The sequence below is a fragment of the Leptinotarsa decemlineata genome, unplaced genomic scaffold, assembly GCF_025532065.1.
Source record: "Leptinotarsa decemlineata unplaced genomic scaffold, Ldec_3_MD MMD2_tig00026330_RagTag_RagTag, whole genome shotgun sequence".
In the NCBI taxonomy this organism is placed as follows: domain Eukaryota; kingdom Metazoa; phylum Arthropoda; class Insecta; order Coleoptera; family Chrysomelidae; genus Leptinotarsa; species Leptinotarsa decemlineata.
In genome coordinates, this window is record NW_027412690.1 from 2,842,784 (window position 1) to 2,864,259 (window position 21,476).

Sequence of the window (21,476 nt, forward strand, 5' to 3'; positions counted from 1 at the left end):
GTGATTGGTGGAATAAGCTCCCAGAAATGAGGCAGGCGGAAGACTTCATGAAACATCGTCCAGATTCACGGAAGACCTGCTAAACCAGAACCGTAAGGTTGTAAGGGTAGTGGTGGGTCTACAAACGGGGCATAGCCGACTCAGGAAACATATGAGCAAAATGGGTCTGACAGAAGAAACCCAATGCAGGTTCTGTCAAGAAGAGGAAGAAACCGCACTGCATGTGCTCTGTGAATGCGAGGCGATAGCAACGCTGAGACGCGCAAGATGCGGAAAAGAGAAACTAGAGGCTGCCAGCTATATGAAGGGGTCAGTGTCGTGGCTATGGAGTCTCATCATAGAGATCAAGCTAGATAATGAGCTCCAACAACCAAGGAGCATCACAATAGATCTGAAAAGTTCGCAGTGAATCAGGCCATGAGCAAGCTCCCTGACAATCTAATCTAACTTGTAACTTTATTTTGTATGATGATGGATCAGTACTACCTCCTTTCACCCCTTTCAGTTCCAGTCGACTTTAAAGTAAGTTAATTATACTGTTTTTATTACAATATTTAATATTTTTCCTGATGTTAGTTTTCATAAAGTGTTATTAGTTTCTTAATAATTGGAAAAAATATAAATTTTCACCATTTTTGTGGAATAATGGTTCTGTATGAGTTGAATTCTTGTTTATAATGTTTATAGATTTGAAATGTAAAATTTCTCCGATGTAAATTTTCTATTTTGTAAAATGTCACGGAAATTTGATAAATCATCTTTTATGCAGGGTGTATCTGAATAAGTGTAAAACATTTAAGGACGTGATTCCTCATCGAAAGGAAGATAGGATCTTTCATATGAATAAACTTCATTGGAGCATCCCTTGTTAAGATACAGCCCCTTGAAGGGGGTACATTTGTATAACAATTTTTTTACAAGCACTGAAAAAGTTACAATATTGAAATTAACCTGACGTTTTCTACTACCAAAAAGACACTTAGCCAGTAATTTATTTGGTTTACCCCGTGGTTGTAAGAGGTGGAAAATGCAACCCCTAAAATTTATTTCCAATGTAACTTTTTGTCTTATTATTTGTTTACCATTTAAAAGTTTATTTCCGATAGCCTGTTTCATTCCAAACAAAAATGTCTCTTGGATTTTTTGCCCAAAATAAAACAGTTCGCAGCAAAAAATTATTTAACGAACATCTACAGAGATACATCGTCATAAATGCGAACTGGATTTATTGTTATTTTGTAGTTAGCACCTGCATTAAACGATTAAGGAGTAATAAACGAAACTAATTTATCAATAACAAAACACACAACATGTAGAAATCATAGTAATGTTCAGACATTACGCATGCGTCTAGACGTTGGCGCATTGAGCCACGTATTTGCTCAAATATTCCTGGAGTCTCTCTGATTAACCTGCACGCATCGATGATGCGGTTTCTTAAGTCCTCTACATCGCGAACAGGAGTACGATAAACCAAATGCTGTATATGGCCCCAAATAAAGAAATCGAGAGGATTGGGATCCGGGGATCGAGTGGGCCAGTTCTGTGGTCCTCCTCGACCTATCCACTGATTTGCATATGTTTCAGTTAAATGCTGACGTGCTACTTGACTAAAATGGGCGGGAGCCCCATCATGCATAAAAAACATATCCCTTCTGACGCCCAAAGGAACTTCCTCCAGCAGTGCTGGATGCACTTCTCTTAAAAATTGAACGTATGCCTCACCATTTAATCGAGGAGGTAGAAAATGAGGCCCAAATAAATCATCCCCAATAACTCCGAGCCACATGTTAAGAGAAAACTGTTCTTGATGGTAAGTTTCGACAATAACGTGAGGGTTTTCATCAGTTCATATGTGGTAATTATGAAAATTAATAATCTTGTCCCGAGAAAAACTACATTCGTCTGTGAATTCTATCGTCTTCAGAAAGTCACAATTTCTTATAATCATTTCCAGCATCTAATTGCAAAATTCAAGACGGTTCGGAAAGTCTCGCGCTAACAGTACCTGTACTCGTTGCAGATGGTAAGGGTATAAGAGTTGTTCCTTTAAAATTCGAAATACCGTCATATGATCAACATTTAGCTGGAAAGCATTCTTTCTAGTACTGGTAGTAGGTTGTTCTTCAATCAAATTAAGTACTGCTTCCTCAAGCTGTGGTGATCGTATTTCTCGATGGCGACCACAATCCTGCGTTCTTTTGTCGAATGAACCATATTCTCGTAATCGTTGATGAAGTTGAGCAAATATTCTATGTGAAGGATGCTGCCGTTGAGGATACATTTCAACATATCTTCTAGAAGTTTCAAACCCATTCCCTTGCGACAGACCGTAAATGTAATGCATATCAGTTATTTCCTCATTTGTGTATGCCATTTTAATAACAAGTGAATTATTAAAGTAACAAATTAAGAACAGAACAACAACACACAATTAGTATTAATTCAATTTCGAAAATTCACAAACTGATAGCGTCACACCAATTTAATTGTCACTATCGCTAATAGCGACCTACTAGATAGAATAGTTTCGTATTTTCGCATTTATGACGATGTATCTCTGTAGTTGTTCCTAAAATAATTTTTTGCTGTGAACTGGTTTATTTTGGGCAAAAAACCCAAGAGACATTTTTTGTTCAGAATCAAACAGTTTATCGGAAATAAATTTTTAAATGATAAACAAATAATAAGACAAAAAGTTACATTGGAAATAAATTTTAGGTGTTGCGTTTTCCACCCCTTATAACCATGGGGTAAACCAAATAAATTTCTGGCTAAAGGTCTTTTTGATAGCACAAAACGTCAGGTTAATTTCAATATTGTAACTTTTTTAGCGCTTGTGAAAAATTTTATTATACAAATTTTATATACCCCCTTTAAGGGGCTGTATCTTAACAAGGGATGCTCCAATGAAATTTCTTCATATCAAAGATCCTATCTTTAATTCGATGAGGAATCACCTTCTCGAATGTTTACACTTATTTAGTTACACCCTGTGTATTAACAAAAAATTGTCATCTAATTTTGTAAACACTGTTTTCAGCACATGGGTATATTAGTCCAAAAAAAACGATTTTATTAAGTTTGATATTAGAATAAAACATTATACGATTCGATTCAAAAACACACCGTATATGTGGAATATGGAAGGACAAGCTTCATACGTTCAAGAAGAAAAAAAAATTCTAATTTTTTCTGTAAAATTTCGGATTTTGTAAAAAAAAGCTCCTCCACACAAAATATGTAGATTTTTATGTTTTCCACAACTTTTGTACTCAACTCTTCTCAGTGGAAATCATGAAAAACAGTTATTTATCCTTGAAATTCACCCTTTACCTTAGATCAACTTCAATTTATTATTGTCGTAATGGGCACACTATTTTCTTTTCTATATGAAAAAGTATTCTCCTAACTTTTTTCCTGAAAAATTATTTGCATTTTGGTCCGAAACTCATTTTGTTATGCTACTGACAAATTTAACTATTGAGAAATTTTGATTTGCCCACAATTATTTCAAATTATCAACGTTCATGTTGTTTAAAAACCCAGATTATCATGTAACGATAGCGATAACCTATATAATATATATTATTGAGAAAAAATTGTTTTTTTCAGTTACAATAATGAGTTTCGAAAGTGATAAAGTGGCACTCATTACTGGAGGAGCAGGTGGAATCGGTCTAGCTGTTACTAGAAAACTTCTTGAAAATGGTGTGAAGGTAGGTTTTTTTATTGAAAAACGTAGGTATACTTAGGTTTGGGTTCGAAACATGAGGCATTTTAAAATACCGCAAAACGTGTTTCATTATACAATAACTTACTTAAGTGGGTCCATTATGAATAAATTCTACCCGATTAGTGTTTTATTAATATTATGGCTATGCATACTTAATTTCTAATAATTCTATCCAAATTTAGGTATAAATTTGAAATGTAAACATTAGGTTGGAAATTTCACAAACAAACTCATTGACATGGACATGTACTGGCGTAATTGTTGCATCAATCAATATCTATTACTTAGAGATTTACAAATTTTGTTTTAATGTTATCAGCCAAAGCTTGAAAATTGAAACTAGATCACATTTTGACAATTTATTGTTTTTATCTGCAGGGTGTAGGAGTTGTTGATATTTCCGAAGATTATAGTGGGGCTCTCTCAAGTTTGCAGGAACAATACGCTGAAAAGTTTATTTTCATCAAGGCAGATGTTACCAAAGATGAGGAGCTCAGAAGTAAGTGGAATATGAATTGGAATTTGTTATAACGAGATCGGAATATTTATTGATTGAAATGACAATCGTTTCTGTTGTTTTTTTGAAAATAGAAACCATAGATGAATAGTGAGAACATTGGTGAAGAAATATACATTGTCACGAAATTGGAGTTGAATTTGTCTGAAGTTTTCTAAACCCTATGTAATAAACACAAAAAGTCAAAAACGATGTTTAATAGTTACCGTGAGCAACAAGCGTATCACTGACAATTCATTTATTGAAATCGATATGTCTGCAAAACATACTTTATTCATGAACTAAAAAATTGTGAATTGGGAAAAAAGTATTTGAAAAAATAAATCACGTAATATTTACTGAAATAACTTTGGACAGCTCTTCGATTTTTTGTAATGTGGTACATCATGCCCTAAAGAAAATAACGCCGGCCACCGCTGGTAGCCATAAATCAACTGTGACGTGTTCAAGACCGCGCGCAGCTTCGATTGTTGTAGTCTTCGCATCGGCTTCGATAGAATCCCGGCCAATATTCCACCGGCTTCGATGGATTTCTCAGGAATTCCCCGGTTTCGGGATAGTTCGTTTACCGAATATAAACGCTACCTACGGGCATAGCGAGATAGTCAAGTTTCGCGGACAGTGCGGTGCAAAGCAATTTTATAAGGCTGTAGACATTTATATATAGTTTATATAATAGTTTCAGTTTCAGTAGAAGTAATAATTTTACTTGCTAACAATTTTACAATAATGATAACACTTCCAAAATACAAATCAAGAAATTATAAAACAACAATGAAAATGAAAACAACAACAAATATTAATTGACGCTCCGGGGCGACTTCATTGATTCCAGTGGCGCATTTGCTTTTTCAGCTGAAGGAAAACCCGGAAAAACCTGCAGCATCACATCATCTGAGGATCTTGATCTGCCAATGTCCTCTCTCATAAAACAAAATGTAGGGTGTTTTCAGTGTTTTGTTATATTAATTGAGGAATAAAGTTGAGTTTGATTATTGCTCAGTGTAGTCAATTATTGGTGAACCCACGGGGATGACCGTAACAGTAATATAAATTCATTCTTGTTGAAAACAATAATTTTTCACGATTATTTGTACGATTTATCATATTCAATTTTAATTATTATACGAGAATTCTAAATATGAATATGACTAACTCTAAATGATTATATCCCTGTTTTATATTATCAAAATTTACTTTTTGTAACAGTGGAAAAACGTCCAGTGATAATTATTAATATAATGTTTGATTTTCAGATGCCTTCGAAAAAACAATACAGAAATTTCAAAACCTTGACATTGTAATCAACAATGCTGGAATTCATGACGAAAGCAAATGGGAAAGAACAGTGTCTGTTAACTTGGTAAATATTTTTATCTTTTTTCTCGTGTAGTATCTTGATTAAATAGTATACAGGGTGTCCCTGGACTTCCTCTTTTCCTCTCGGGAATGTATAGATGGGGTCAAAATATCACCAGTACTTCATATAACTTTTTTTACTAAAATCCTTTGTTACCAAGTAACGGGCCCTCGAAGTTACAAAATGAAAAATGTTTTTCTTTGATAACTTTTCAAGTGAATATTCAAAATCATCCAAATTTTGGTAATTGACTAAACAAATGAATTCCTTCGATGAGCTTTCATGCAGGAGTCAGTTGTTTTGCTACAAAGTCAGGAACGGACTACCCCCGATGGTCCACACCCCAAAACCTTGAAATGACAGATAGTTTTCAATATTTTTCAACAAATTAAGGTTACTTGGACAATTTCATGAATAAAAGTACTCGTGTGGAAAGTCGATCAGAGCAACGAGTCTTGATAAAAATGTAGTTTCACTCGACGACATCAAACCCGCTCGTCCACCATTATTTGAAATGAATAATTATCAAAGCAGAAATAATAATGATAACGTTAATTCAACAACATTTATTCTGAGATGTCTACCATTATTCGAAAATATTAGTTTTTAAGGAAAATGGAAATGATAGGTAAAATGTTCATAACGAATTTTTATAATGCAAACACGTTTAACTAACGAAACTCAAGAGCCTCAAGAGCAAACAGAAATGAAAAATCCGCTACAGAAACTGCTCGATATGACCACCTTCTCTCTCTATACATTTTCTTAGTCTGCGAAGACACCCTCTCTGTACTTGAAATAGCATTCCAGGGTCGTTTCGTATGGCTTCACAATGTAATGTTATTCTATTCAACAATGCATCTCTTGTGTGAATAGGTGTAGCGTAAACAAGGCTTTTTAGATGCCCCCACAGAAAGAAATCCAATGGATTTAAATCCGGAGACCGCGATGGCCATGAATATGGCCCACCTCTACCAATCCATCTATTGTGGAAAATATGGTTCAGATGGTCACGCACAATCAAACTAAAATGAGGAGGAGCGCCATCATGCATAAACCACATATCTCTTCGGGTTTGCAATGGAACATGTTCCAAAAGTCCATTCAAATCGTTCTGAATGAACTCCAAATAACGTTCTCCTTCTCCATTCAATCGGTCCTGTAGAACGAATGGTCCTATAAGATGGTTTCCTATGACACCAGCCCAAACATTCACGTTGAATTTCCGTTGGTGTTTGGTTTGCAATATCCCATGGGGATTTTCTTCGGCCCATATATGGAGATTATGAGAGTTGATAACTCCATCTCTACTGAAACCTGCTTCATCAGTGAATAAAACTCGATTAATAAAAGTCATATCCTCTCTTTGCCTATCCATGAACCAATTGGCATATTCCAGTCGTGCTGGAAAATCTTGAGGTGTCATGGCATGTACCTCCTGGATGTGAAATGGGTGGAGCAGTTGTTCCCTAATTATTCTATGAATAGTGGACTTGGATGTATGGAACTGTTCTGATAGATTTCTGATGCTCATTGAAAGATCATCAGCAACGGCTTCCAAAATATTTTCCTCCAATACAACGGTACGTACAGTCCTAGGAGCGCCCTCACCACCTCGTTTTGGCAAAACTGTACCTACAATAATATCGAAATAAAACAACGTGCTCAAATTAATTATCAATTATTACATACCTGTCTCCCTCAAGCTGCGATCGACACGCTCGAATGTTTCTCTTGACGGTACCGTTCGATTGGGAAAATGCTCGGAATACAGACGACGAGCTTCTGCAGCATTACAAAATGCTCGTCCATAAAATACATGCATATCTGCATATTCATTGAATGTAAACTGTTCGGCCATATCAAAAAAATTCAAAATATCCTCTAGAATATTGACAATACAATGATAGTCATATGACAACGCACCACTCAACAAAACAAAATCGCATTCCAGTTTCTCATTTTTTATCAAAACTTTCTAAAAGGTTTTTTGTCAACATCTGTGAAAGAAATGGAACATAATTATTCCCTAGATATTTTTCACCTGATCATGTGCAGCCGTTTTTGTAGTTCATTAGTTTGCTTTTTATTAGTATAGTAAATATTTTTTCCGATGTGCGTTTTTTCAGCTAAATTTAGATTCGTGTTAAAGAATTTCTCCCATAAAATTATAATTATCAGTGAAACTCCTCAACAGTTTAGCTGTGAAGAAGAATTTGAAACATTCGAATGTTGAGTTTCATGAGATTCAGATAACTGATCAACACGAAACGTGATTATTCCACACGTATTATGTACATACAAAATATGGAATGAATTCGATATTTTATAGTAGAGTAGCTTGTTAGTTTAAAAACACCACGAATCTACAGAACTTGATATTTCTTTTGAAAAAATATCTGCTATCACAATTGTGACTTAAACTTCCATATAGGTACTGTACTTTTTGTTTACGACTTCATTTTAGCATACTTTGTATTATTCCTGTTATAAATGTTGTTGAATTAACGTTATCATTATTATTTCTGCTTTGATAATTATTCATTTCAAATAATGGTGGACGAGCGGGTTTGATGTCGTCGAGTAGAACTACATTTTTATCAAGACTCGTTGCTCCGATCGACTTTCCACACGAGTACTTTTATTCATAAAATTGTCCAAGTAACCTTATTTTGTTGAAAAATATTGAAAACTATCTGTCATTTCAAAGTTTTGGGGTGTGGACCATCGGGGGTAGTCCGTTCCTGACTTTGTAGCAAAACAACTGACTCCTGCATGAAAGCTCATCGACGGAATTCATTTGTTTAGTCAATTACCAAAATTTGGATGATTTTGAATATTCACTTGAAAAGTTATCAAAGAAAAACATTTTTCATTTTGTAACTTCGAGGGCCCGTAACTTGGTTACGAAGACTTTTAGGAGAAAAAGTTATATGAAGTACTGGTGATATTTTGACCCCATCTATACATTCCCGAGAGGAAAACAGGGAGTCCAGGGACACCCTGTATATTCATGTTTTGAATAGCAACTTTAATGATTTGTCCTCTAATAATTATCTATTTTTCGTTTATTACCAACTTATTTTGGCCTGAATTGGATGATCTCGACACTGGCGACTAAGATCGTACGAATTAACCCCGTTAGACTATTTCTTGTGAGGATTTCTTAAGTCGCAGGTGTATACGAGTAGTAAGGCACAAACCTCAAAGGTTCTCAAAGCCAACATAACCCATGCTATCGGTCAAATTCAGCCTGATTTATACGTCAGAGTCATGGAAAATTGGACGTTACGGGTGCGCTCCACCCAGAGAAGCTGTGGCGAACATTTGAACGATGTTATGGTCCACAAATAATGGTATCAATTGGTCTTTCAAACGAAAAAAAAATGATATCTCACACACACTTTGAATTTAAAGATTGACGAAAGACTCTGTACAGTCAAACACGAAAAAAATATAAATATTTTGTAAATTTTTACGATTTTTGCCAGATATACCAAAATCGTACTGATGAACATTAATTTGCAAGTCAGTATCTGAATCAAAACAATATCGTCATATACATGGTGTAACTGAATAAGTGTAAAACATTTGAGGAGGTGATTCCTCATCGAAAAAAAAAGAACCTTTCATAAAGAAACTTCAATGGAGCATCCCTTGTTAAGATACAGCCCCTTAAAGGAGGTACATAAAATTTGTATAACAATTTTTTCACAAGCACTGAAAAAATTACAATACTGAAATTAACCTGACGTTTTATACTACCAAAAAACACTTAGCCAGTAATTTATTTGGTTTACCCCATGGTTGTAAGGGGTGGAAAACGCAACCCCTAAAATTTATTTCCAATGTAACTTTATGTCTTATTATTTGTTTACCATTTTGAAGTTTATTTCCGATAGCCTGTTTCATTCTGAACAAAAAATGTCTCCTGGGTTTTTTCCCCAAAATAAACCAGTTCGCAGCAAAAAATTATTTGACGAACAACTACAGAGATACATCGTCATAAATGCGAACAACATAGGTTGAACCAGTTGAATAATAACGGAGTCAAACGTGGTGATTTAACACAAAAGGCTTTTTTTTAGCACATTTATTTCTATCTAGATGGAGGGAGTAGGAAATAAATCACGAAATTGAGATTTAAATTTTGAGAAAATTAAAAAAATTCAAACAATCGAAATGAATCTGGTCATTCAAGGAGATGTTTTGTGGGTCTTCAACTATTTTATTGATAGAGAAAACCTCACTAATGTGCAAGGTCCTCCCTTTACCACAGATGCGTAAAAATGATATACCTGGGTCTGGATTGAAAAGGTGGTTTTGGTTGATAATATAGTTGGCGAAGAAGCTGTTTGTATTAATTTCATAAAAATGATCATGATGTCCATATTTCTGAATGGTTTTGTGATGTTCTTGGACCCTGGTTTTAAAAGAGCGGCCGGTTTGGCCTACCTTCGCTGCAGAACAATCAGGGGTTGAACAAGAAAGTTGACAAACTCCTGATTTTTCTAAAATAGGAACTGTATCTTTACTTTACCTCAAAACTTCACAAGTTTTGTGGTTTTTACTCCTAAGGAGATGTACTTTTTTAATTCTGCAATGTATTTTCAGTTTCGAAAAATTTGTAATTCCAGAATAAATTTTCACAATGAACTTCTAACTACAATTCTCAATTTTTGTAGACAGCTGTTATGCGCGGTACATTTTTCGCCATTCAGGATTATCTACCCAAATACAACTCTTCAGGCGAAGGATTAGTGTTGAACACCGCCTCTGTTCTTGGAATAGAAACTTTATCAAACACACATGCGTACGGAGCGACTAAACATGGAGTCGTAGGCCTCGGTAGGAAATAGTAATTAGTACATACGAAAATAACAACAATAATTATTTGATTTCAGGAAAGAGTCTTGGGAAAGATGAATCGTGTCTGAAACATAACATTAGAGTAATAACTCTTTGTCCAGGATTAATACACACTCCCATGATTGGCGATTTGAACACTATCAAGAAACCTAGCGATGTTAGCGAAGAAGTGGCTGAAATGTGCAAGAAAGTTTCTTCGTAAGAATATTCTTCTTATTAATATCGTCAGATATATTTAAGTACCACACGCTTCCCTTCATATACATTAAGAATAATTGTTTTCACGGGCTACATATATTCGATCAGAGATTTTTAGTTTTTTTATGTTGGTACAATCATTTCGCACATATTATGTTCACAGATTCAGCTGTTCACTTTGTTGGTGAGAGGCATAAAAATTAGAAGTATTTTGCATGTTCGGCGATTTTCGAAAAAACGGATAAAAGAATTTACATCGAATATTTTGTGTTGAAAATGGAATCGAGTGCTTCAAAACACTTGAAATGACTCTGAGTCAGAAAAATATTTACAAGTGATACAAGCTCTTCACAGAAAGTCGAGAAGATGTGATTGACGACGCTTGACCTGGACGTCCCAGCACATCAACAACCGATGAGCATGTCAAGAAAGTTGTTATGGAGAACCGTTAGAGAAATTGCTGTGGATGTCGGCATATCAATTGGCTGGTGTAATGTATTTTTTCGGAAATTTCGGGCATGAAGAGTATGGCAGCGAAGTTCGTTCCAAAATTGCTTTTGACCAAAAAACCGTCACATCAGCATCGCTCACGAATTGTTGAATGACGCCAATGGTGATCCAGATTTGCTTAAATTGTTCATAACTGGTGACGTCCAATCGTCCGAATGGAAAAGCCCAGGAGACCCAAGACAAAAAAGTACCCCAAGTTCGATCAAATGTCAAGGTTTTGCCCACTGTTTTCTTCGATAGCCTTGGCGTGGTGCCACATGGCCTTACCATCAATATATGGTATAACAATTTTCAATTGAAGATAACTCATATACAAATTGAACTGAGAGCTAACGGCAACAATGTTAAATTTTAGAACTAAATTCTTACCGGGATCATTTTTATTGTCTATGCATCACCTTTGTAAATAATTGAAATGTAAGATGATTCCATAAAATTTGACCCCCGTAACAAGATAGCTTCTGCATATCGATAGGATGTACGAGCGAATAGGTGAACCAGTTCGTTAAATGCTTTGAAACATCGGTAAACTGATCAACACTTCGCAGGTCTATTATATTTGTGTCCTTAAAATGCCATAACTAGTCATTCGGTTTCTTCATTATCAAGCGTCCTTATCTGCATAGGCGTAATGTGTTCTGTTTCTTGTGAAGGTGACTTTGTTTTGTATTTATTAAATATATTTCATTATATTTATTGAATAGACTGTTATATTTATTAACTTTAAAATATGAAATAGAGTTGGCCGATACTTGTTTTTCAAAATACATTATCATAGATTTTCATCACTTTCACACTTTATTTTGAGATAATTAGTTGACCTAGTCATTAAACTCAGATATAAATGTTCGTTAAAGTCAGGTATAACTGTTATTAATTAGATCCTAGAATATTATTAGTTTCTAGGTAGATAGTAATATTTCAAATAGTATATATAAATCACAATGTATGTAGAATTCAGTTTGTTAGTGAACACGCTTGAAAAAGCTACCGTGCAGCGAAACACGTGTTGCGGATTTGTTAATCTGTTCTAGTGAAAATCTCACAATGAAGTGTTTTTCAAAATACATCAACTTTAAAATAGTTTTTGAGGGAAGTAAACAACTGACAAATATCTGAATAATATGATTGAATTTTATTATTTTTATAGTATTAAGATGGATGCCGCAGCAGGTCCAAGTAATGTACAAAGAAAGCGGAAGTTTATGTCGTTAGAAGAAAAACAGATTGTCTGTAGAGTGTACGAAAATTAAAAAAATACACTCCGTACATTGGAAACTGTAGCCCAGTGTTCATTTTTAACGGGAGTATCCGTGTCGACAATTGAACGCAAGCTCCAAAAGTACATTCTCGTTGTAGAAAAAAAATTGAATTGGACGAGTACCAGAAAAATTTTGTACGCTATACCATTCATTCTTTCTTTTTTGAGAATAAAGCGCCAACCCTCGAATCCATTAGGACAAAGGTAATGGATAATGATCTCTTTCCAAAAATGAGCAAAGAGAAGTTAAGGAAAATAACAAAAGAAGATTTAAAATTTATATATACCAAACGATCATTCAAATCTGTCTTCCTCTTCGGACGAGTCACTGGATTCTGAAACTTCATAAGCATAACATAAGTAATTATTTATTTGCTTTGTAGTTCTCTTTCTATATAAAAGGAACATAATAATTATTTTGTAAATTTTTCTTGTTTTTTGAAGTACTGTATTAAGCATAATAAGAAAATGTAATCAGTTTTACCATTGACACCAGGTAGCGCCACCTACTATAACAATTTTTACGTAATTACCTATGTGTTTGAAATAAAAATATTATTTTGGTACGCCTCTGCAGAGTTGGTAAGAGGATTATCCGTTGGTGACTTCAAGTGCGACGTTGCTAATGAATCACCTTCAATTGAAAATTGTTATAGTATAGAGTATTTGCATCACTATAATGCACCTGCTCACTCGTTATTGCTTATTCGTAATGTTCTGGCCAAAAACAACACCGTAATCATGCCACAGCTACCGTATTCATTATATTTGGCCCCCTGGAAATTTTTCCTGTTCCCAAGATTGAAGAGGGCTGTGAAAGGACGGTGTTTCGCGACGATTGAGAAGATAAAACCGAATCGCTGAAATAGCTCAAGGACATACCAAAAAGTACATACTAGAAATTCTTCGAGGATTGGAAAAACGCTAACACAAATGTAGTTTATCTGAGGGGTACTATTTTGAATGGAAACAAAATAGAAATTGATGAATAAATGAATATTTTTTGAGAAAACTGAAAATTCATCCTGTTTTGTTGAACAGACAGCGTACGGGTTTGAAACAGCTACTTGATAATGATTCATTACTCATCTGCTCAAGAAAATAGACTAAAAGTATATCACTGCTAATTGAGTATTCAGGGTTTGTTGGGAAGCAATAATTTGTTCAACCAATACTACTAGATATTTACTATTGAACAAATACTATTATTCATGTATTTTCACCTTCCACGTTGTTTTTTTTGTATTTGCAAAATTATTCAATACTACAATTTACTGTTGATTGTTTTCATTCAAGCAATAACTCATCATAGAACACATGTATAAAGTTAAAAAAAATAGTTATAAGAAATAGATACTTATTCAGTACTATCTAATGTAAAATGTAAATGTTTCAGCACTGACTACATTGCTGAAGCAGTTTCGGAAATAATGAACAAAGCAGAGCACGGTTCAGTTTGGGTTACCGAGGACGAAGAACCTCCATACCAATTAGTTTTCCCCAATAGAAAAGAAATGCGCAAAACCTCATGAAATGCATTTGAGATCGAAAATATAAAAAATGTAATTAATTTTTTGTCATTATGAGCATTATCATGTCATGTTTAATGAAATAAAATATTCTTCTTGTTAATCGTCACTATTTATTTCTTTTGTTAAATATATCTTTGAATCCACATAAAAATTCCAGTTTAGTTTTACGATGAGAATAAAAGTAACACGGGCGGGCTTAAGAAAGAAAACACTTTCTTTTCAAAATTGAGTCTATTCATCAACGTAATCTCCATCAAGAGCCACACAACCATTTCAGTGCCATTCTAACATTTCAATACCACTTTTGTGGAACGGTTTGACTTTGCTCCAAAATAGGCCCCGGTTTCAACAATAACCCCTTTATTTAGGCAAAATTTCTTTCCGGTGAGCATTTTTTTGAAGTCTGCCAACAGCCAGTAGTCGCTGGGAGCCAAACCTGGCGAATACGGTGGATGTGGGAGCAATTCGAAGTTCAATTCATGTAGTTTTGCCATTGTTTTGATTGACTTGCAAGGTGCGTTGTCTTGATAAAACAAATTTTTTTTCTTCGCTTTATGCGGTCGTTTCTTTGCAACTTCGGCACAGGTAACTACAGCAAATATCAAACTGAACGCCGTATTCTACGATTCTTTCTTTTTTTTAATCATAATTGCAGCTCTTTCAAATGTGTTGATGTACTTTCAAATCGGGACTTAAACCAATTCGAATAGCGATTCAACGACTGAATCGAGGACCCAATTCGAGGACCAATTCTAGATCTGAGATACAAACCGATGACATCAGATTATCACTATCATTATTTCACAATTACTTCCAATATCTCACGTTGGTGTCGAGTCTAAGGACATAGCCTATCACACCGATGACCAGCGTTCAATTCTCCGATCTTTTTTAATTCCCTAATGACGTGTGCTGAGAAAACACAAATTGAAGAATCTAAACGTCAAAGAACAGCAATTATAGTCGGTGAAGATATTGATTTACTTGTGATTTCAATTGGGCGTACACTATCTCTTGAATAAGAATTTTTTTTAAAAAAAGTTGGCAAAGCAAATGTGAAAACGGAAATATGCTCCTCTAAGAGTTTCGACAAATATTCAAGTTTTTAAAAACACATTTTGTTCCTTTACGCTTCAAGCGGCTGTGATACGACTTCTGCGCTCTTTAAAAAAGAATGTTTTTAAGAACATTCGAGAAACTACCTAATTTGGATGAACTTACCGCAGCATTTGAAGAAGAAAACTGCCCGGTTCAAAGATTATTTGATAGTGGATTGCAAACTTTACTAGCTTTTTATGATGCTCCAAAGTCTGTAGATACTATCGATCATCTTCGTTATGCACAATATGTCAAGCTAACAAAACTCAATAAACCTGTGCAGTTATCAAATATCACACCAACAAATGGAGCAGCTCAACAACATTTTGATCGTGTTTATTACCAAGTTCAAACTTGGTTAGGACATGATTTGGAACCCCAGGAATGGGGTTGGACAATGCTTAACGGATTGTTAGAACCTATCATTATCATTTTACCACCTGCTGCAGATGAGTTACTCAATACGATATTCTGTAACTGCAAAAGTGGTTGTGGTTCAAAATGTGGATGTAGGAACGCGGGGTTGCAATGCTCTTTAGCTTGTGGCCAGTGTAATGCTGTACCATATGAGACCGATGTTAACGAAGATAGTTCCTTTGATCCAGAAATTATGGAAGAATTGGAAACAAATCTGGGTGAAGATGATAACGCCTTTGAATTTTTACAGCTGCGAGAAGACGACGACGAAGAAGAAGAAGAAAATTGAAATTTAAACTCATCATTCTTTTAATTATTTTATCTGTTTTTTTAATTTTGACATCAACAAATGTATCAAATGACATTTTTTAATAAAAATATTATTTAAAATTGTTTTTCTTTTCTATTAATTTTTATTTATTTAATAATTATTACTATAGATTAGATTTAAATTATAATGTAATATATATTTTCCCCCCTACAAATTTATAACTACACGCGCAGGTAAGTGTATTTGTATATAAAAAATGAAAATTATTCATAATTATTCAATAAATAATAATTTATAAACCTTAAATGAGCTAATTTTGATGGGGACAACCAGTTGATTTCAAATAATATTTAATCTGCGCTCGCGCTGCACTCTATTTCAAAAACGATCCAACGTATGGAAAAATGTTTGAGACAAAAGTTGTAGAGAATGTGATTCTCTACAATATTGACATACAATCAGCATAAAACCCATTGGAAACGAGATATTGGCAAAAAACGTTCAAAAAGTCGGTTTTTTTACTTTTGACCCACAAGTTTGGAAGTTGCGGCCGTCGAATCATATGTGAATTTTGGGAATACTTTCATGATGCCAAAATACAAAGTTTATACAAATTTACAGCTGGGTATGTCCACTTTCCTAGGCAAACCCCCTAAAATGACTGACCACATGTAATATAAAGCCAACACGTTCTTTCGATATCTTCACAATGTCAGCTAACTCACGTAACTTTACTTTTCGATCATTCAAAACGATTTTGTCGTTTTTTTTTGTTTTCTGGTGTTACTGTCTCATTTGGACGTCAACTACTTTCTGTACATCGGTGTCTCTACGAGCACGTTTGAAGTCAGCAAACCAACGTTTGATTGTTGTTTCGGATGGAGCGGAGTCCTTATAACACTTTACAAGCCATTGTCTTTCTTGAACGATATTTTTTCACATCTAGAAGCAGTGTAAAATTAAAAGACAGAATTGTTTTTGATCCATTATTTTGAAAATAATAAAAGTAGTGTCACTTAGTAAAATAACTCACAAACTTATGAGTAGAAAGTCATGAAATTTCAACAGCTTCATTTTGAAGGTTTCAGAAAATCATTCAACGGGGACCAAGTGATAAAGAAGCTTGTTAAAGGCAGAATAATTTGAACCATTCATGAAATATAGTTTTATGTCAATCAGATAATGTGGTGTAGCTTTCCTGTGAATGATTCTCATTAAATTTCTCAACGAATGTTTGGGGTATACTAAAAATTGAATTAAAAAACTTTATTTACCTATGGAAGTAGTTGTTTCGGCTTTTTTTTTCAGTTCGTATCTGAAAGTAACTTCTACGCCTGATCTATACATCTTTGTAAAGGGTTTATTTACAGCATGATTGCTTCCTTACTTTCTTCAAAAGTTGTCCCTTCAGTTGTGGAGATAATGAACAAAGCGGAACATGGTACTCCTCGTATTGCCGAGGATGAAAAACCTCCTTACAAAGTAGTTTTTCCCGATCATCAGCTAATGCGCGAAATTTCATGATTTTTCTCAAGTGAAAATAAAAAACAATAATATGTTGATGCATGCAAAAAGGCTCCTTTGATATTCTCTTTGACCGTTTATCGAATTGTTGGTATACACAAAATCGGCTTATATAATAAAATCGTTTATTAAAAATATTCTTTTTTATACAGTAGTCTTAGTACAGATCTTCATTCCATTTTTACCCTTGTTTAACTCCTATGATCAGTCATCCTTCTTGGATTCCAACTCCTTTCTTGTTCTGACGCAAACTGTAAAACAAAATGTGAAAATGAAAAAATCATAGATTTCTATGAATTTGATCAGTCATATTAGTAAGTAAGTTGACAGGCAATCAAAATGAAAAATCCACCTGTACCAGAAGTTTTGGTTAATATTGAATTTAGCTAATCCATTTTCGATTTCTGGAAAAATTGAAAGGGTTGAAAATAAAACAGTCTAAGAAAAAATCAAGAGCAATCAACAAGCAATAGTTGTGAAAACTTAGAAAAATGGGGATTGTCCAAATTGATTGGCATAATGTATAAAACCATAGCAGGATTGTAGAAATTATAAACAAAGTACGACGCGACGAACTATTTAGTCGAATGAAATAACATAATGAAATGAAATAGAGCAGATTTCTACAACACTGAACCTAAAAAATTCAATCATTTACTCATATTATTTTATAGGAGACCAAATGTGACATGACTTTTTTACACAATCTGAAAAATAAATAAATTTAGATCCGCAAACAATCTGCTTGCGTGTAATGGAAAACAAACTGAAAGCTTTCCCCTACATTATTACGTATATCAACACAATCAATCTATAACTTATTTTCAATAATAACGAAGTTATAAATTAATGGAAAAATTCGTGTATGGGAATTCCATGAGAGAGATCACGTTAATTATTATCTGGCGCAAATTTTGATACATTTGGTAGTCTGAATAATATAGTGTTCTTTGTAAATTAAATTCTATCTCATATTATATATTGTGTAGCAATCCTCTGAACGATATCTGATTCAATTCCATGACGAATGTTTGGAGTACCAGCTGTATAGGAAAAAGTGTTTTTGTATATTTCAATGTTCATATAAAAGTTGTTGTTTCAAAGGTATTTTTTTTCTTCCAAATTGTGTCTGGAAGTTACTTTTTTGTATGATCTATACATCTTCGTCGAGAATTTATTTTGAAGTTCATTGCTTTTTTCCTTTCTTCGGAAGATTCCCAATTTTTTTGTGAAAAGATGGAAAAGTAGAAAGCCGAAATCTTCCTTTCCGAAAAATTGAACTCTCCAAAAAAAACACCTTCAAATTTAAATGAAATAGTATTTTGACGTAAACTTTACTGTTTGCCATTCATCACACCTGTGCAAATTATTTATATATTCTTTTACATTGTTTTCAACTTGTGTAGGGTTTAAAAACCAAAAAATAGATTGTGTTTCATTTATGTAAGTAATGTATGACAAAACATATAAAATTAGCCAAAAGTAATATGTTTCAATGTCTATAGTTCGATTCACTGTTCTGAAATTTCACATTCGTATATATATTTAGAATTGATTATCCTTTCAAATGAGGTGACAACTCACCTCTCTTGGATTTTTCCCAACCAATGAAAGCTCCGTTCTTCTTGTTCTCCTCCTCTAACCACGTCTGAATTGGCTTGAAATATTCTAGAAGGCCGCTGGCGTCCATTTTTCTTTGTCCGGTAATAACTTCCATCGCGTCTGGCCATGGCCGAGATGAACCCATAGCAAGCATTTTTCTAAAAAAATTACGTATTTCAATTAAACAGAAAGGCATCCAAATCGATTTTTAGTAGAAAGCAGAGGGAATATTGACAAAGCTGTCAATTAATGAACCCCAAGAAATATAAACTTGTATAACATGGAACTTGGTGACAATAAATAAATTTAATATCAACAGGAAATTAGTCGTTTTCAAATACAAAATATAAAGTACATCTTGCTAGGAAAAAAAAAGACAGTAAGTAAGTAAGTAAGATAGAAAGTAAGAACGTAATTCTATACGGATAAATTGATTCTGAAATTGAGTTGAAAAAATAATTGTTGGTATGATTCAAACTCCCATATCTTTTTATATCGGTATTTGTTAGAAATATTCAAAATTTTCAACTCAAGAATGGCCACCTACGTACTTCGTAGTCAAATAAACTTACTTAGTTCATGTTAGAGAATGGGTGAATGAACATTTTCAGATTTGTAATTGATTAATGATCGGTGAAATAACCACCACAATTACCAAATCTAACTCATATTATTGGTTTTATATGTCGTCAAATAATAGTGTTCAGTTTTAATCTCAACTGAATAGAACATCTGAATAACGAAATTATCCAAGAAAAGTATCGTTCAGCTGGAGATATTCGAGGTTTAATAATATCTGAAATCTTATTATCTAGTGCCAATTTCTTAATATCATTAATTCAATAGTTAAAAAATCTTTATAATATGCCATCGTAAAAATTAATCTCCAGAACCCAAAAATGAACAATGTCTAATAGTTTTCCTTAATGTTATGCTTTCTAGTCCAAATAAATCTAATGAGTTCATACCAAATAAATTCACAGCATTCCAGAGAATTTAAAAAATCCCTCGCAGTTAAATGATTTTTTTGTTAACTCAATTCCTATTAATGAACCACCCCCCGAACTCACCTCTTTCTATACTGACAATAAATTGATAGACTTTGACTTCAAATTTCAAGAAGTACATGATATGCTCGTTTTTGAAACAATTTCTAATATAAAAACAAATGCAATGGGATATGATTTACTGAATATAAAACTCATAAAAATGTGCTGTCCACATATAATTCCATATGTAACATATTATGTGAATTTTTGTCTGAAAAGTAATATTTTTCCCACGGTATGGCAGAAAGCATTCGTGAAAGTTGTTCCAAAAAAAAATAATCCATCAGAATACAAATACCTACGCGCCATTAGTTTATTACCAACTTTGTCAAAAGTTCTTGAAAGAGCTATTGAAGTTCAGTTGAAAGAACACATTGACAATTTCTCTATACTTCCAATAACTCAATCCGGATTTCGTAAAGGACATAGTTGTACAACTGCTTTGTTGCATATAGTGGACGATATTATAAGAGCACGTGACGAAAAAAATAATACAGTAATGGTACTTCTTGATTTTAGTAGAGCGTTCGATACTATTAACTTCGATTTAATGTTAATAATTCTTGGCTATATAGGACTCTCTAAAAATGCTATATCACTAATCAGATCGTATCTCACCAATCGTCAACAAAAGGTTACCATAGAAGGAAACAGCTCACAATATTTAAAGCTGATATGTGGAGTGCCACAGGGCTCTATTTTGGGACCCCTTTTGTTTGCTATCTACACATCTCAACTTGCAAAATGTTTAAAATTTTGTAATATACATTTGTATGCAGACGATAGATACCAAGTTGTATTATAGCTTCCAACCTGAAATGATAGATAATGCGTGTACTGAAATCAATATTGAGTTAAAATTATTTGTGAAAAATGCTTCAGATCACTGCTTAAATATAAATTGTAGTAAATCCAATGTTATTGTTTTCGGACCAAAAGGCCTTAGAAATGATATTTGCAAATCTGTGAAAGTAGTAGTAAATGGTCATGTACTTGGGGTTGTCCCAGAAGCCAAAAGCCTGGGCATCATTTTAGATAAGGACTTGAAATTCGAAAGCCAGGTTAATCAGTTTATTAGGCGTGCATATTATTCGCTCAAAATTATATATGGACACCGAAATTTCCTACCCATGAAGGTGAAGGCGAATTTGTGCGAATCATTAGTTTTATCTATATTCAATTATGCTGATGTTTTGTATGGTCCATGTTTAACCAACCAATTCAAGAAAAAGATACAAAAAGTTCAGAATTCCTGCCTACGGTTAATTTTTGGTATTAGAAGAAGAGAAAGAATATCACATATGCTGAAGGATACCGGCAGGTTAAATATGAACGACAGGAGAGTGTTACATGCTGCAACTTTGTTTCACAAAATAATTATTAGTAAGTGCCGTCTTACTTACACCAGAAAATTACTTTTAGAACTGATGTGCATAATATAGATGTAGATGTAGAATATAGAATTTGAAAAAATGCTGATGTAAAGTGATCATTCCTATATTTTTCGCTAATTTCGAAATGGAACTATTTTT

General features: G+C 33.8%; 2 protein-coding genes across 3 annotated transcripts in view; one reads left to right on the forward strand and one right to left on the reverse strand.

Annotated features, from left to right (window-relative positions):
* Nucleotides 1–386: 386 nt before the first annotated feature.
* LOC111506211 (15-hydroxyprostaglandin dehydrogenase [NAD(+)]) lies at nt 387–14,083 on the forward strand. Its single transcript, XM_074183007.1, has 7 exons — nt 387–522; nt 3,616–3,719; nt 4,115–4,235; nt 5,510–5,616; nt 10,299–10,461; nt 10,518–10,680; nt 13,848–14,083. The coding sequence occupies exons 2-7, from the start codon at nt 3,624–3,626 to the stop codon at nt 13,981–13,983; spliced, it is 786 nt and encodes a 261-aa protein (XP_074039108.1). The 5' UTR covers nt 387–522; nt 3,616–3,623; the 3' UTR covers nt 13,984–14,083.
* A 3,318-nt stretch (nt 14,084–17,401) lies between these two features.
* LOC111506207 (angiotensin-converting enzyme) overlaps nt 17,402–21,476 on the reverse strand; it is an 84,432-nt gene continuing 80,357 nt past the window's right edge. For both annotated transcript variants that reach the window (XM_074182999.1, XM_074182998.1), the window contains exons 11-12: nt 18,878–19,053; nt 17,402–17,544 (exon numbers count right to left, since the gene is read on the reverse strand). In XM_074182999.1, coding sequence (XP_074039100.1) covers nt 17,498–17,544; nt 18,878–19,053 — 223 coding nt within the window. In that variant the 3' untranslated portion in view covers nt 17,402–17,497. The remainder of the gene's footprint in view (nt 17,545–18,877; nt 19,054–21,476) is intronic.

Bases quoted from the DNA above. Each gene is read 5' to 3' on its own strand.
- LOC111506211 (XM_074183007.1), top strand. From the start codon at position 3,624: ATGAGTTTCGAAAGTGATAAAGTGGCACTCATTACTGGAGGAGCAGGT. The intron at 5,617-10,298 runs GTAAATATTTTT...CAATTTTTGTAG, and splicing joins GAACAGTGTCTGTTAACTTG to ACAGCTGTTATGCGCGGTAC. The intron at 10,462-10,517 runs GTAGGAAATAGT...ATTTGATTTCAG, and splicing joins ACATGGAGTCGTAGGCCTCG to GAAAGAGTCTTGGGAAAGAT.